General features: G+C 37.1%; 1 protein-coding gene across 1 annotated transcript; it reads left to right on the top strand.

Moving 5' to 3' along the window:
- Positions 1-3,809: 3,809 nt before the first annotated feature.
- Positions 3,810-14,217, top strand: grtp1a (growth hormone regulated TBC protein 1a). Its single transcript, XM_016561485.1, has 8 exons — positions 3,810-4,262; positions 5,329-5,480; positions 5,821-5,979; positions 9,532-9,656; positions 10,029-10,125; positions 12,142-12,314; positions 12,388-12,573; positions 13,679-14,217. Exons 1-8 carry the CDS (start codon positions 4,177-4,179, stop codon positions 13,769-13,771), a joined length of 1,071 nt encoding a protein of 356 aa, XP_016416971.1. The 5' UTR covers positions 3,810-4,176; the 3' UTR covers positions 13,772-14,217.
- Positions 14,218-17,340: the final 3,123 nt, after the last annotated feature.

Raw genomic sequence — 17,340 nt, 5'->3', positions numbered from 1 at the left:
ATGCATGGTTGTTATATTTGACAGATTATAGCTCATTCAGTCCTTTTTACCTGTTGAAATAAATTTAAATGGCCAATACAACCCATAAAATGCAGTTTTACACTTGATCACTACTCACTGCAGTGTGTGTGCACATGTGAAATGCAGAGCACAAATTCCGAGTATGGGTCACCATACTTGGCCACACGTCACGTCATTTCCCTTCCTTTCCTTAAAAGATTAGCTGTCCTTACCTGGGGCCTGTACCATGATGGTAGTTGAACAAGAGTTACAGAATTAGTTTCGAATTGACAAAACCAAACCACTCCAATCCGGCTTTGTTGGTAACAACTTTCTTTGTCAACTCAGGCTTTGATCCTGAGTTTGTGGAGCTTGTGCGCATGAATGTGTGACATCAGTGGCAGACAGCCAATCACATGCCTTGCAACACAGAGCAAGTGTGATTCACTTCTTGTGAGAGAGCCAGCAAGATTCAAAACTCTTTTGATAAAGGTTAAGAGATTGAAGAATATGAGGAATTTAAACAAATTTATACTGAAGAAAGTACTTGTCCAAGAAAGAGGACAAATAAATTACTTTTTTGCATCAGACATGTGTCACATGTTCTCACATCTGATTGGTCCAATTTCAGTTTGAGGTCTCTTATACAGAACATAACCTGCTCTGGAGCAGGTTAGCTGTGGAATGTATGTTGCTATGGCAATGAACACCACTAAAAACTAAGCCACTTTCATGGTACCTAAAACCCAAGATTGGTGCAAACTAAACTGAAACTTATCTGGCTAGCCACCTAATCCGGCTTCATGGTACAGTCCCCTGGAGACTCAATCAGGTAACAAAAAATGTCAGGAAAATTCTGTTGGGTCATTTGTCCAGTCACAGATACTGTACGGACAATCCAACCCAATACGGCTCAGTTTTTCTATATATCTTGCTCTGTCGAGCGGCAGAAGTGATTCTACATGGGCCATACTGGGTTAACACCATGCTTTTTTTAGTCAGGGGGAAAGGATTGTTTTCCCCACGCCCCACGCTATGACTAGACACAGACCAAGTTTATCACGATTCTTGTCTTTCCGTCCCCAAATTTATGACCTTTTGAAATGATAATAAAGACTTTTTACTGCCTTAAATTTGATACAACTACATTTAAGACTTTTTAAGGACCCGGCGAAACCCTGATAGAAACCATCAATAATACGATCAATCATCAACGTCTGCTTCTACAAAACAAATGCTTCATCATGCATACGTCTCAAAAACTACAGATCAAAAGTTTGGAATTATTCAAATATGCTGATTTGTTGTCCATACTGATGAATTTAATGCACCTATTTAAAAAATATATATATCTTGATTACCTCAAACTTTAGAATGCTAGTGTATCAGTTTCCCCAAAAAATCTGAAATGTTTCTTGCAGCAAATCAGCATATTAGAATGATTTCTGAAGGATCACGTGACACTGAAGACTGGAGTAATGATGCTGAAAATTCAGCTTTGATCACAGGAATAAATTACATTTGACAACATATTCACATAGAAAACAGCTATTTTAAATTGTAATAATATTTCATAATATTACTGTTTTTACTGCATTTTTGATTAAATAAATGCAGCCTTGGTGAGCAGAAGATACTTATTTCTAAAGCTTCCTTGATTATTCCAAACTTTTAAATGCTAGTGTATATGATCTGAATTCATTCACAGTCATGAAATGCAGGCAAACAGAGCACCAAATTATGCATTTCATGTGGGTAAACGGGTTAAACTCAGCTGCTGACCAGCGTGAGCTCAATAAACAGACACACCCGGATCATGAAGGTGTGTCAGAAAACGGCAGCATTACGTGATTTACTCAGAAAACACTGAAGGGAATATTTTTATATGTGTGTCAAAGAGATGCATGATTCTCCGAACGTCAGACTGCTGTGTATCTGCTGATCATCTCATCTGTCAGAACACACCATGTGTTCTAGCTAATCTGATCAGGATTAGTTTAGGGACTAGTTTAAGGAGGCAGTGCTGCATATGCTGAATGTTCAACCGACCAACCTCATTTCACCCGTTTATAAAACAAGTCGTGGAAACAGTATGAGGTGGTTAATACGGTCTAGTACTGATCAAAATAGACAGGGTAAGTATGGAACAAACCAGAACTTAAATAAGAAACAACAACAACACTCATTTCCTTTCTGCAGTAGATTTACATCATTCAAATCATTCAAACTCCTCAAAGAAAACATGGAGTCTGTGTTCTTGGAATAATAAAACATCACGGACGGGTGGGTCTGTGGTTAATCCACTTAATTCACTGGCCACAACCGGACCAGGATCAGCATGAATTACTAGGACAGTATAACATCACACACTTCAGACGCAATAAAATAAATAAATAAATATAATAATCATATATATATGATTATTATTATACATATATACTGTATGTATATATGTATATATATATATATATATATACGCTAAAAGTACAAAAGTACCTGACTTTTAATGTACTTAAGTATTAAAATAATTTAATTAAAAGGTACTGATCGATGAACAATGCTTAAATACATTTTTATTTAAATATACTTCATCCTACAATAAGGAAGATGGATGAAGACATTAAATGTATTGATCTGCAAATAAGAATAAAAAATAATTACCAAAACATGCATATCAATAATTACATACAGAAATCCTGCATATCAAAACATTAAACTTCAATATACTAAAATTTCAGTTTAAGCTACTAATAATTCAAGTGTGCCACCAAAAAAAAAAAAAAAAAAAATATATATATATATAAATATCAAAAATTGTATCTGGTGTCTGGATAATTTTTGGTTTGACTGTATATATATAAATAAAAAATATGTATTTCAGTTACAAGAAAATACATTTCCAGTCTTACAGTAGCCTACATTTATGTGTTATATCTGTGTTACAGACAATAAAGATTTTCTTCAAATGTGACATCACTGTTATTTTAGCATCACTGAGATTGTGTTATAGTTTTGGTTAATATTTTTAATTAGATTTAATTTTTATATTTCCTGCTTTCATGTTAATTTTAGTTACATTTTTACTAATTTTGTTTGTATTTTTGTCATTTTTAGTTTCAGTTGTTTCTTTCTATATAGTTTTTATTCATTTTTTATTTCAGCTTTTTAATATTTCATTTTATTTCAAACATTTATTTTATTTCAAGTAAAAAAAATTTATAATAACCCTGATATGAATTTATTTTTTTTGTACTGAAATATATGGAGGGCAAAATGTATTTTGAAATGCTTCTAAAATATATATTTATATTCTAATTAATATCTTTTCAAAAATAACCTAATAGGAAACATTACAAAAATAGTAAATAAAAAAAGAGGCTCAAAAGTTTGAGACCAATGATAAACACTTGCGTTTAGCTTTTTCCCCCCTCATTGAATAAAGTTTTTCATTGAAAAATGACTTTCTTCAACATTTTAAAACTTTTAAAGATTTAAATTTCAATGTCAATATTATATCAGACTTTTGGACCCCCTGTATACCATGGTATATAAATATGACCATATTTAGGATTTCTGATGCTTAAAGTAATACCTCCATGGCCCATTTTGTAGTAAACTCTTTTTACAATTAAAGACAGGCTCAGACAGGAGTCTAATTATCGCTCCTCCTCATAATTCTCGTAAAACATTGTATGACAAAGAGGCGTAACCCTTGCGCACAAATCCCGCCCCTCGGTTTGACTGACGTTCGAAAGACTGCGTGCTGAGGGGCGTGGACTTTGCGATCATAACCACGCCCCTCTATTTGATGGACGTGTGCCCCTGAGCTCCCCTGGAGAAATTAATCGCGTGTGTTGCTCCGCAAAGTGTTCGCTATGGATGATGCGTCCAAACGCGTCCTTAAAGCAACAACTATACGCGCGGATGTGATAAAGTTCTAATGTTGTTGAGCTCCGTGTGGGTGTGAGTACGGGAGCGCACGATAGGTTGATCGGCGGCTCGCTGTCCCGCAGGAGAAGGGGCCATTACTGTGGCGGCGTGGGAAAAGTTTCACCTACGTGACGCGCAGGAGAAAGGCGTTTTCATCGCGTCGCGTCTGGAATAATCGGCGTCCATGCAGCGACAGAGCAACGCGGAGCTGCTGTGAATGGAGTCCCGTACCTCTGAGGTCTGACTATGGAGCAACGCAACGGGACGCGGAGCTCCAATCAGCCGCAGCTGCGTATCAACGTGCCGAGCACCGCCAGAGAGCGAGCGGCCAGGTACCGCACTACATACTGCATACTACACACTGTCCTAACTATACAACATACAGCACCAGCATACATGTTCGTCACAATAAAAATGATTTTTCAAAAATCAAATAAAATTAATGCAATATTTCATTTATCAATCCCTTTGCCATTTGATGCAATACGTGGATAAAAGAATAGAATTAAAAATAGAAACACTCACACAGGTGTCAGTTTTCCCAGGTGTTTCATAATGACACAAAGATCTTTCAGGGTGTTAAAAAGCCTTAATTCGCCTTAAAAAGTCTTAAATTCATAAAGTCATTAGCTTTAAATTTTGAATGTATTGAAAAAAATCTTCCTAGGTCATAGTATTTTTGTCGTTTTCCATTATAAATATCTAAACATCCTTAAATTAAGATACATTTACTTGCGATGCAAAATGAAGATATGAAGTCGTGTTGTCTGAAAAACCGAACAAAATAAAGTGATCTTATGATTAAAACAACAATAAATATATGTCAATGGGGAATAAAAACTTTTAATTAAGATGATTTTTCTGACTCCATTGGCAGACATTTGTTCTTGTTTTAATCAAACTCACTTAATTTTGATCAGTTTCTCGGAAAACAAGACTATTTAAAAACAAACATATGTTTGTATATATATATATATATATGTATGTGTGTGTGTGTGTGTGTGTATATATTATATAACAATATAGAAATATATTTATAATTAAGTGTTGCTAATACTAGAGATTTACCTATAGAGACCATTAACATAATTTGTTCCATTCGGTTATTTTTTACATTTTCTTGACTTTTAAAGTTTTAAATTTGCCTTCCTAACCCGTTTGTTGGACTGTATAATGTGTGAGATTCGTTTGTCTTTCGGTTTCCACCCATGACTGTTTACCTAGTTAACCAGTGGTAGATAAGTTGCTGTAAATGTAGCCTCAGGGTTGAGATTTTTGTCATGAGTCACATGATCTCCTGACCTGAACACACACCTGAGGAACCACTCGCTTTCTTCTGTGTTCCAGTGTCATTAATCACAGACAGACCAGTGTAGTGTGAGTGTGTTTGTGTTTCAGTGTTGATCCATACGGGTTCGAGCGCTCAGATGATTTCGACTATGAGTCCTATGAGGAGCTAATGTCTGAGTATCTGGCCGTTCTCACTAGAAGGTCCATCAAGTGGTCCAAACTGCTGCAGGGGAAGCGGCGTGTGGACAGGAACCTGAAGGGTGTGTGACTTTACACAAACATGAACATTCATCAATGTAAACGCAGTATATTTGTGCTCAATGAAGATGAGATCTGTTTTAGCATCATCCTCATTCGTTGCATTATTAAGATCATGTGCTGCTTTGAGACACATTTAAAGGGACATTTCAACCAAAAAAAAAAAAAAGATTATTCTGTCATCATTTATTCCAAACCTGTATGAATTTCTTTCTTCTGTGGAACATAAAAGAAGATATTTTGAAGAGTGTTAAGAACCAAACCATTTCGGTGACCATTGACTTCCACAAAAACACTATTTTCTAAAAATAACGTGTCTATACTGGTGATGTGTGTGTGCAGTGAAGCGGTATGTACGGAAGGGCATCCCGAATGAGCACCGGCCACAGGTGTGGATGACGGCCAGTGGAGCGCAGGAACGGCTGGAGAGGAACCCTGGGTACTATCAGTCTCTGCTGGACGCACAACACGACCCCAGACTAGTGGAGACCATCCGCACCGGTGAGATCTCGCACGCTTCTCCACCGGATCCACACTGCTGTCTGATGCACAAAATCATACACAGACGTCCTTCATAAATCACTGAGTTTTGGGTCAAATCATTGAAATGGACAGTTTGATCATGGAAACTCTTAACGGTGTTTTCTAATTTTTACACACTTAAAGGTAGTGTAGGTGATTTGGTTCAAAAACTTTTCTTGTCATGCTGATTGAAAGTCTCTTCACATCCCGATAGCAATCAATAAGTTAAGTGGTCTAAATTTATCTATATGTATTTATATCGTCTGTGGAAGGCGTAGGACCATAAAATGTTCGTCCAATCAAAATGTTCAGTCCGAAGATTACGATAGGCTGTCCGGCCTGCCTGTCAAAATATGTATTTGCATACCTCTGCACACCCAGTTTGCACAGACAGGATACGTCATCAGCACATTCCAGCGAGAATGAGAGGCATTATTATTGTAATACGTGCTTTGTACTGTAATGTTTTCTCACCGGATAATGAGACATGAGGTAATCTGACAGTGTTGCATTCAATCCTCCACCAACGCCATCTCTCATCGTGTCGCTGATTAGCCTCTGGTCTGCTTGTGTGCGTTCATGTGTTTTGGAGGCGTGGCTTTGCAGAGTGATTATGCAGGGAGGGTGGAGATCTTGCTTTCAAGGCTAGCTTGCTATTGCTAGCCTTTCCGAAATGGCCTACCCTACCTTTAAGGCGAGAAACTACAGGCAAAACCAGCATTTTCCATGCGCTGGGCAGTTTTGAGGTTTTGGTCCATAGTAAGATTCCACCAACGCCATCTCTCATCGTGTCGCTGATTAGCCTCTGGTCTGCTTGTGTGCGTTCATGTGTTTTGGAGGCGTGGCTTTGCAGAGTGATTATGCAGGGAGGGTGGAGATCTTGCTTTCAAGGCTAGCTTGCTATTGCTAGCCTTTCCGAAATGGCCTACCCTACCTTTAAGGCGAGAAACTACAGGCAAAACCAGCATTTTCCATGCGCTGGGCAGTTTTGAGGTTTTGGTCTGTTTTGGTCCATAGTAAGACGTCTTCTTTCAAATTAGTGAAATGAAAACATCTAAAACACACATTTAAGTGTATATTTTATAGCATTTTATCTACTTGCGTCTGTAGATTTCAATTTGAATCCATATCTTTAAAGTTATGAGTTTTTTCTCTTACATACACCAAACTTTACAGTTTTATTCCAATCTATATTCTGAAGACTTTAACTGAAGGGTTCATATATCATTCACACTGAGGCCATGTCCACACGTACACGGGTATTTTTATAAACAGAGTTTTTCCTTCTTCTGTTTAAAAAAAAATCTCCGTTCACATGAAAATGCAAACGCATGCTATGAAGCACTGGCAAGAGCATGCCAAACCAACAGGTGGCGATATAATCGCAACCGTAAAGCCATGTTGGCCAATCAGAAGCCTGAAAAGTTTCTAGTAGGCAGAGATAACAGCGCAGGCTCCGACATCACAAGCCAAAAACGCCGGTTTCGCTGTCTACACGATAACACTGAAAATCTTTTTTCACGTCTCACAGTTTTTGAAAATCTTCACCCTGGCAGGCGTTTTCAAAAATGTTCGGTTTCAGGGACCCGGTGCTGCGTTTACGTGTGGACGAACGGCCTAACCGCATAGAAAAAGCTGCGGTTTTAAAAATAACCGTGTTCGTGTGGACAGGGCCTGATTTATACAACATATTATTCCTAAAAACATGGTGAAAATATTTGTTTTCTGTCTGTTGACAGTATTTTCTGATTTATGGAGTGATAAAAAGAGAAATCCAAAATTTGAATATGTCAGCAAAATCAAACAAGAATTTTTAACCTGGCTTTATCCAATGATTTGATTTATGTGCTGAAAATGTATGCTCATTTGCCTATTTAAACATTTCAGAAAACTTGCAATACAGAACAATTGTCTTAATGTACTGTGATTAATCCACTGGTGAATTATGGTGATATATGTTAGTTAGGGGTGTAACGGTACATGTACTCATACCAAACATTTTCGGTACGGGTCTTTTGGTTTGGTACGCATGTGTACCGAACAAATACAGCGTTGTTTTAACCACTGCATGAGCGTAACTATATTGTTAATTTTAATATAAAACAAAGTCTTAACTTTCAAATGATGTCGATTTTTTTTCAGGAAATTTAAACAATAAATGCGAACCGTTTGTAAACAAAATGTCACGTATCATTTAAGTTTGGGTTCTGTTGTAACCTTTTAGTGAAGTAAAACGACTCCCTATATAGTTTAGAGCATAATCTGAGGTAGATTTCTATCTCTAAGAAAAATTTTATTATAACTGAATTTATATAACAAAAAGAGCAATTTGTTCTGTTAACTGCAGTTAAACAATTTTATGTTTCGTTTTTTCACCTTGCTGTACCGAAACCATACCGAACAGTGACGTCAAAACCGAACCGTCACGTACTGTTTAGGGATGTAACGATATGAAAATTTCTTATCACAATTATAGTGACCAAAATTATCACGGTTATCAGTATTATCACGGTATTGTTAAAATGTGCTGGAGATGTTCAAAAATTACCGACACATAAATCACTTCAAGTTTTATATTTAAAAATCGCCACACAACAAATAAAATGACTTTTTGTTTGCATAATCACTAAAACAATAACATTACTAATGATGTTCGGATTTTAAATGACAACTTGACTGACAACAGTTTAATAGCATGTTGAAATATCTAATGTAAATGTTCAAATAAAGCTTTGAAAAAGTTTCATAAAAAGGTAAACCTCACATTTCAGCCTTTAAATAAAGAAAAGAATTAAGTCAAAATGATAATTGATTAATAAATTATTATATTATTTTTTCTGCTCAATAATTCTAAACTTATCTGAATTGTTTAAATGTGTAGAATCCACATAAGCTTGTTACAGCAGGGCATGCAAATTCAGTCCGTTTTTGGGCAGACAGAAACTACACAGGCTGAATGTAAATAAATATAAGTCTCTGTAAATCCACTCGCTGACACTAGGTGGCGCTTATGGAAAAATTGAATTAGAGCCGTTTCCCGTAACCTCCGTGGACAAAGCAGTATTGCGATTAAGAACACTTCCTTAAGGTATTACATGGAGCGAAGATGAACACAAAATGCCATTGAATCGTTTCTGAAGTCAGTCAGAACCTTCAGAGGTACATTCATATAATTAATTAATTCATATATTCATTTGTATAATTCCCTTAGCACTCTTTTAAAACCTCCCAGCTTTTCCGCCCTGTTTTCACTCAAAACGAAACTACTCTGCTGCTGTGCGCACGTGAGACTGTTACTTAAAACTGTGCTTTATGCTGGACAGTATTTATTTATCGTGAGTTGTTCAAATCCCGGTAATCTAATACGGTTTTAATGATAATTAAAATATGAAATGGTAATACTAACCGTGGGGAATTTTATCATGATTTATCGTCAAACCGGTAATCGTTACATCCCTAGTACCGTTACACCCCTAATCTTAGTTACAGTGTTTACCCTATATTCACCTGTACCATTGTGATTTCCTTTAGATCTGCACAGAACCTTCCCAGATAACATTCACTTCCGTAAGTCGGCGGATCCGTGTCTGCAGAAGGCGCTGTTTAATGTGCTGGTGGCGTATGGACACCATAATAAAGCTGTGGGCTACTGTCAGGTAAGGTCACATGATCACACACCTGAATCAGCACACAAACATGAAGCTGCTTAAGTGCGATTCATACTGCTTCATTTTGGAGCCTGGTTACTGGTGGGTTCAGGACAGGTGAATCGGTTGTGTTCAGATGAGTCATTAGATCAGTGCCAGATGGAATACTTAGAGCTCGTGTCTATCGGTGTTCTCTTATAGTCAGTCATTGTTTCAGTTTGTTTATTTAATGCAAAGTTTGCACAATATTTCCAATGCAAATGAATGATTGACTGACTGCTGCTGCGACATGCGAGCGAGCTCATGATTCAGAATCAAGGGAAAGATGCATGTCAGTATTACATGTCAGTATTACATTTAATGATGGTCTCCCTCTTTCAGGGAATGAACTTCATCGCAGGATATCTGATCATCATCAGTAAGGATGAGGAGATGTCATTCTGGCTGATGGAGGCCCTGCTGGACAGAATCCTGCCAGGTGTGTTTCCTGTTTGCTCCTGTGGTTATTCATGAAAATAAACCACATCATTAGAGGTCATAGAGTCTGAGTGTGTGTGTGTGAGTGTGACATGAGCAGATCTATTCCGAGCTCATGTCTATGAATAAACTGGGCTCAGGTCACATGGTCTGATCCTACAGTGCTGCATTTCCTGTTCCTGCTAGAGTTCAGGTCCACATCTGAATGACAGATGATGATCATGAAACATTAATACTGTATGTGTGTTTAGTGAGGTATAGATCCAGATATAGTCAGTGTTTGTTGTTCCATCAGTCTCAACACTGTTCCAGTCCAGCGCTTCTCAAATGCTCTGATCTGAAAGCCCTCCATTGTCCAAAACAATATAGATATTTTCTTTGGTATTTCTGTTGTGTGAAAACGCTGCTTGTTTCCAATTTTTGAAACATGTTGAAATATTAAACTAATTAAACATTCATTTTGTGACTCTATAAGGTTCTGATTCTGCATGTTCTTCAATAAAAATAATAGTTAGAGGGAAAAAAGAAATATTTGTAGTTTGTGTTTTTGATTATTTAAATTAAGTTTTGTTTTTAACATTAAATTGTAATTTTTTAATGATTAAATAATTTGAATTATTTAGCACTTCAAAATGTAATCTTTTTGTTTTTAGCATTTTGTTTTAGTGTTAATTATTTTTAATATAGTTAAAGGGTTAGTTCATCCAAAAATGAAAATTAGCCTGTGTTTTACTCCCCCTCAAGTCATCCTAGGTGTATATGACATTCTTCTTTCAGACGAATCCAATCGGAGTTATATTAAAAATTGTCCTGGCCCCTCCAAGCCTTACAACGGGAGTAGGCGGGTGTTGGTTATCAACAGTTCAGAAGACGTGAAATAAAGTGCACGCATCCGTAATAAAACGTACCTCACACGGCTCCGGGGGGTGAATAAAGGTCTCCTGTAGCGAATCCATGCATTTTTGTAAGATAAATATCCATATTCAAATGAAATAAAATGTTCTCTCACTTCCGCTGACTGTGACTGTGCGGAAGACGTTCAGGAGGATGACGCAAGACGTATGCGTCGTGCGCACGCCTCTGAGATATGCAGGAGCAAAGGAAGCAAAGTTCCTTACTTTAGCAAAGGAAAACCAGTCTCCTCTTGGCTTATATCGAAATCCTCCGACATTTTTCTTTACAAATCCTCATTTTGTGCTTCTAATTCGTGAACGGCGTTTTGTTTTGTCTCCGCGTTCGTCACTAATCACGCAACGTCGACATCCTACGTCATCCGCCAGAAAGCCTTCCGCGTACCACAGTCAGCGGAAGTGAGAGAACATTTTATTTCATTTGAATATGGATATTTATCTTACAAAAACGCATGGATTCACTACAGACGGCCTTTATTCACCCCCCGGAGCCGTGTGAGGGACGTTTTATTACGGATGCGTGCACTTTATTTAATGTCTTCTGAACTGTTGACAACCAACACCCGCTTACCCCCATTGGAAAGCTTGGAGGGGCCAGGACAATTTTTTATATAACTCCGATTGGATTCGTCTGAAAGAAGAACGTCATATACACCTAGGATGACTTGAGGGTGAGTAAAACACAGGCTAATTTTCATTTTTGGGTGAACTAACCCTTTAAATCATTTTTTGTGGTTTTAGCATTTTAAATTAATTTTTAGCGTTTTAAGTTTTAATTATTGCTAATACAATTAAATAATTTTTAGTTTTTAGGATTTTGATGTTCTAATAATTTTTAAATATAATCATTTGTGGTTTTAGGATTTTAATTGTCAATTATTTTTAATAAAATTCAAATTAAATAATTCAAAAAAGAGATCCACGGGTTTAGATGCTCCTTCACAAACCACTCTTAAAGTAGTGAACCTACTTAAACTACTAACAAGACTGTGTCAGACTACAGTGAAGCTGTTTTAGGAGGAAACGTCTCTTCAAACACTGTAGCAGCATCATTGTAACCTTTGACCCTCACCTGTTTCACCGTTGGTCTCTGGCTCGTTTCTCAGATTACTACACTCCGGCCATGTTGGGTCTGAAGGCCGATCAGGAGGTTCTGGGCGAGCTGGTGCGGATGAAGGTTCCTGCGGTGTGGCAGCTCATGCAGGATCACGGCGTCATGTGGACTCTGGTGGTCTCGCGCTGGTTCATCTGCCTGTTCATCGACATCCTGCCAGTGGAGGTAATGGAGCATCCCAATGTGATCATGTGATCGATCGGTTCACGACTGATCCTCTGTGTTTGGGCTCTGTTAGACGGTTCTGCGGATCTGGGACTGTCTGTTCTACGAGGGTTCGAAGATCCTGTTCCGTGTGGCTCTGACTTTGATCCACCACCATCAGGATGTGATTCTGCAGGCGCAGAACCTGCCGGACATCTGTGAGTGCTTCAAGCGCATCACCAGAGGAGCCTTTGTGGAGGACTGCCACGCTTTCATGCAGGTCAGTCACATTCATCCACATCAGGTGTTTAGGGCGGAAGGATATTTTGCAGGATAAAGTGAAGCCAGGATAAAAACTGAAAAATAATCCCAAACCTGTAAGCAGTGGACAGAAACTTTTCCATTAAGGGGTGGTATTTAAGTCAAATTCCAGGGCCTTTTTTTTTGGACAACATTTCTAACCGTTTTAAATGCATGTCTCCTTTCATGTACATTTTTATATTTATTTAATAAATACAGTTAGAATAAGATATTATAGGACTGTTACCAATCAAATGAAATCAGACAAAATCCATCTTTGCACTGCAGAAGCTGCGTCTAGATTATTTACTCAGACTGTGTACAACACTGCTTAAAGTTATAAGATATATGTTTTAAATATAGAAATGTTGGAAAAAATGAAATTATACTTTAAATATGAAACTAAAACCTCCAATAGGTTGCAACGAGTCACTGACATAATGAGAGAGTCATTGATTCATTCAGAAATTCAACCATTTTGTTCAAAACGGCTGATTCATTCAGAAACGAAGCAAGTGACTGTCTTTATGAATGAATCATTGAATCGCTCACTGAATCATTCAAGAACAAACACCACAGTTTTGATGGAGATGCAGCTGTCCTGCTGTGACTCTGTTTGGAACAGTTTTGGAGCAAAAAATAGTCGATACTGACAATATTGTGTCTAAAATGTCAGTCGCTTAAACTTAGCCTATGTTTTAATCTCCTTGTTTATTAATTATATACCGTTAGATAAAGTATAAAATAGTGATGATCTTAAAAGCAGGACAAATTAGCATCTGGCTCAAGCCTGCGCCACTAAATGGACATGGTGTTTAAAAACCGGACTGTCTGACCTAAAACCAGACAGAAGTCCACCCTAGGGCTGTCCAATCCTGTTCCTGGAGATCCACCTTCCTGCAAAGTTCAGCTCCAACCCTGATCAATCACACCTGAAGATCTTCAGGAACGCGTTATCATTACAGGAACTGAACTCCAGAAAACTGGATCTCCAGCAACAGGTTTGGGCACCTACATGATCACATTTCTTCTAAAACTGGTTCAAGCTGTTGAACTGAAGTTTGGTTTCCTTCTGGTCCTCTCAGAGAATCTTCCAGGAGCCCGGGAGTCTCTCCATGTCCACAGTTACTAAACTGCGTGAGAGCTGCCGTGCACGGATCACGGCTGACGAATCCTGACACTCAAACATTCCCACTGATAGTTTGCACTCGATCTAGAGTCTGTCGCTCACACAGATGTGGCATTCACTCAGACTCATGAAGATGTATTTTCTTACGTTTGTAGAGATATTTGTGTAGATGTAGAAGAATCCTAGGTGCTGGAATCAATGTCTTGAATACTTTCTCTTTCTCTTAGTTTAAGACCAATAATACTGTGAAATAAAACTGACTTGCAGCTCTTACAGACTAAATATACATGTTTTAGCGCAACCAGCTTCATGAGGTGCATCCTGGAGGTTTTTACACTATTGAAGGAACTTTACATTCTGCTCCAACCCTAAGAACTCACTTTCTTTAAAGCAAAATTGTCAAGAAATATATACATAAGTACCGTACAATTGTTATTTGTCTACAAAACGTATTTAAATCATTTAAGCAAACATCTATAAAAACAAATAAAAGATCAATAAATTCAGCATGTGTCCAAACAGTGTTGTTATTGTTAACTGGAACTATTACCGGTATATATAATTTACTTTTTTTTTTTTTTTTTTAGCACTTTAATGTTTTTTAAAGCATTTTAAGTGTTCATTTTTAAAAGTTCAATCATTTTTTGTTTTTAGCATTTTAATTACTTTTTAAAAATATAAATAAAATATTAAAAAATGCAAAAAAAAAAAAGAAGCTAAACAAAAGATTGTATCAAAGACACTTAAAACGTAAAATATTAAAACAAAAACTTTGAACTATAAAAATCTATATTGTTAACTGAAATAAACCTGAAATAAAATAAATATTAGATGGAATATTAAAACATCAATTAGAAATGTACTGAAATAAGTTGAATTATAAAACTAAAGCTGAAGCTATATATTACGGATGTCCCAATCAGGTTTTTTGTGCCCCCCCGATCAGAGTCATTGAATATTGAGGGTTATTATTAATTTATTATTATTAGATTTATAAATTATTATAAATATTATGTTTGAAATAAAATGAATGATTAAAAAACGTATTTTATTTCTGCTAGTTTCCAAGGTGACATTTCTCATTTTAATTTAGTTTAACTTGATATACTAAAATAACTAAAACTGAAATAAAAATGAATACTTTATAGACCGAAACAACAGAACTACTAAAAATGACAAAAACAACAAAATTGTATATACAGTGGTGTGAAAAAGTGTTGGCCCCCTTCCTGATTTCTTATTTTTTTGCATGTTTGTCACACTTTAATGTTTCATATCATCAAACAAATATAAATATTAAGGCCTAGTCAAAGTCCTGACCTGAATCCTATTGAGATGCTGTGGCATGACCTTAAAAAGGCGGTTCATGCTCGAAAACTCTCCAATGTGGCTGAATTACAACAATTCTGCACAGATGAGTGGACCAAAGTTCCTCCACAGCGCTGTAACAGACTCATTGCAAGTTATCGCAAATGCTTGATTGCAGTTGTTGCTGCTAAGGGTGGCCCAACCATTTATTAGGTTTAGGGGGCAAACACTTTTTTCACACAGGGCCATGTAGTTTTGGGTTTTGTTTTCCCTTAATAATAAAAACCTTCATTTAAAAAATGTATGTTGTGTTTACTTGTGTTATCTTTGACTAATATTTAAATTTGTTTGATGATCTGAAACATTAAAGTGTGACAAACATGCAAAAAAATAAGAAATCAGGAAGGGGGCCAACACTTTTTCACACCACTGTATATATATATATATATATATATGTGTGTGTGTGTGTAAAGACATTGGTAGTTGTAAACATGTTACAATGGTAGAGAGCAATTATGCATGACAGTTGACGTAAAACAAGGGTAGGGCTGAGATTGGCTTGGGACATCTCTAATATAAACAAACTTAAAAACGACAAAACACACAATTGAAAATAAAAACACAATTAACTGAAAATATTAGATATTATTATAGTATATAAATAATACTAAAATAATCTGTAAATCTGTAGTTATTTTGGAGCTTTAGTCTTTTTATTTACTAGCAACAATATTTGCGTATATTTTCATGTCTTTGAAATGATCCGGACTGATGGGAGCTGCTCATGTTGATTGACACATTCAGCTGTTGTTTTCATCACACAGTCATTAATAAAACACTGACGAGTGCAAGTCATTTATTATTTATTAACCTCAAAACCTGATGCATAAAATTAACCAAACATTCACAACAGAGTGCAGCAGAAACCAGCGAACCTGATTAGTGAGCGTCGGTGACAGAAGCAAACGCCGCTGGAGTCTTGTGACCAATCAAATCACCAGGACAAAGAAACTCAAACCCATGAAACATGATCGGTGTGCTTCATCATCATAATCTTGTCAGGAAGAAGATGTCACCGACACACACTTTAAATGTCTTAGAAAAGCACAGTTTTCAGACTTGGACACACAGACTGATTGCGTTTATTATTCATCCAGACCATCACGACTTCCCTTTTCACTCAAGCAACAAATTAAACCTTCATCATCATTATCAGTCATGTCATGCCAGTTATTTTTAGGGCTGATTCACACAGAACATGTTTTCATTCCACTGCGCTGCCTTTCCATTGTTTTGTGCTACATCAGTGGTTCTCAACCTTTTTTCCCACTGGGCCGCACTGTGGTCCAAGTGCAAGTCTCACGGGCCGCATATCATTTATGTCACCAATACAAACCAACCAGATTTATATTATTGCATTAGCAGATATTATAAATATTTTGATATCTAAATGATTATATTTATTAATATAAATAAATAATTCTACTCGCCATTAATGGGACACCTGATGTTGTCGGGAGCTGACCAGTGTGGTGAAATTTGGCTCGAAAGGAGTAACAGCACAATGGAGTTGCGACTTAGTTGCAATCTGTAGATGCACACAGAAGCGTGACTTGATGCGAGACCTTGCAGAAAATGTGCGTTCACAAATGTATGTTGATCCAAATATGGAAAGCACTTTTGAACTTAAAGGCACAATATGTAATTTTCGCCGCTAGAGGGCGCATATTCAAAATAAACAAATAGACAAAGGCGTAGTTTGATGACGCCGTGACTGAGTGTGGAAACATGGGAGTTGTCGACTGCATCTGAAAACTGAAAAATGCTGCCTTCGGAGAACGCATTCCAAGGTAGGAAGGCATTAAGGCACGTCCGCATTCAATGTTAGCTTCAGTTCTTGTCTCCTGAGATGCCTTCATCTGGCCGATTTTTGAAGGCAGCATAGATGTATCCTTCGTTGCCTGTGATATCCCACAATCCTGTGTGTTCCATTCTGTGACAGTTAAGCTAAAAAAATAAAGATGGCGTCTAAAAGTTGCGGTTGGTGGTCAGTTTGTGTGTAAATGTACATTTTTGATCAAGGTTTTCCACTTTTGATGTCATTTCTAGCGAGAAATTACTATTGCAGTAATTAAATATTCACTTAGTTATCACCAAAGCTCTCTATATTTTGCTGTAGATCATTAAACCGTTACGCTGCCTCAGAAGTCTGTCCGAAATCAGTTTTGTGAGGTGCCTTCATGCGCAAACGCTGCCTGCAAGTCATTGCCTGATAGGGCAGCGAGGCAACAAGTCAGCTGCCTAAGTTTT

This window comes from Sinocyclocheilus rhinocerous, unplaced genomic scaffold, assembly GCF_001515625.1.
Source record: "Sinocyclocheilus rhinocerous isolate Xijiao unplaced genomic scaffold, SAMN03320098_v1.1 scaffold589, whole genome shotgun sequence".
Classification (NCBI taxonomy): Eukaryota; Metazoa; Chordata; class Actinopteri; order Cypriniformes; family Cyprinidae; genus Sinocyclocheilus; species Sinocyclocheilus rhinocerous.
This window is presented reverse-complemented; position numbering and strand designations above follow the sequence as displayed.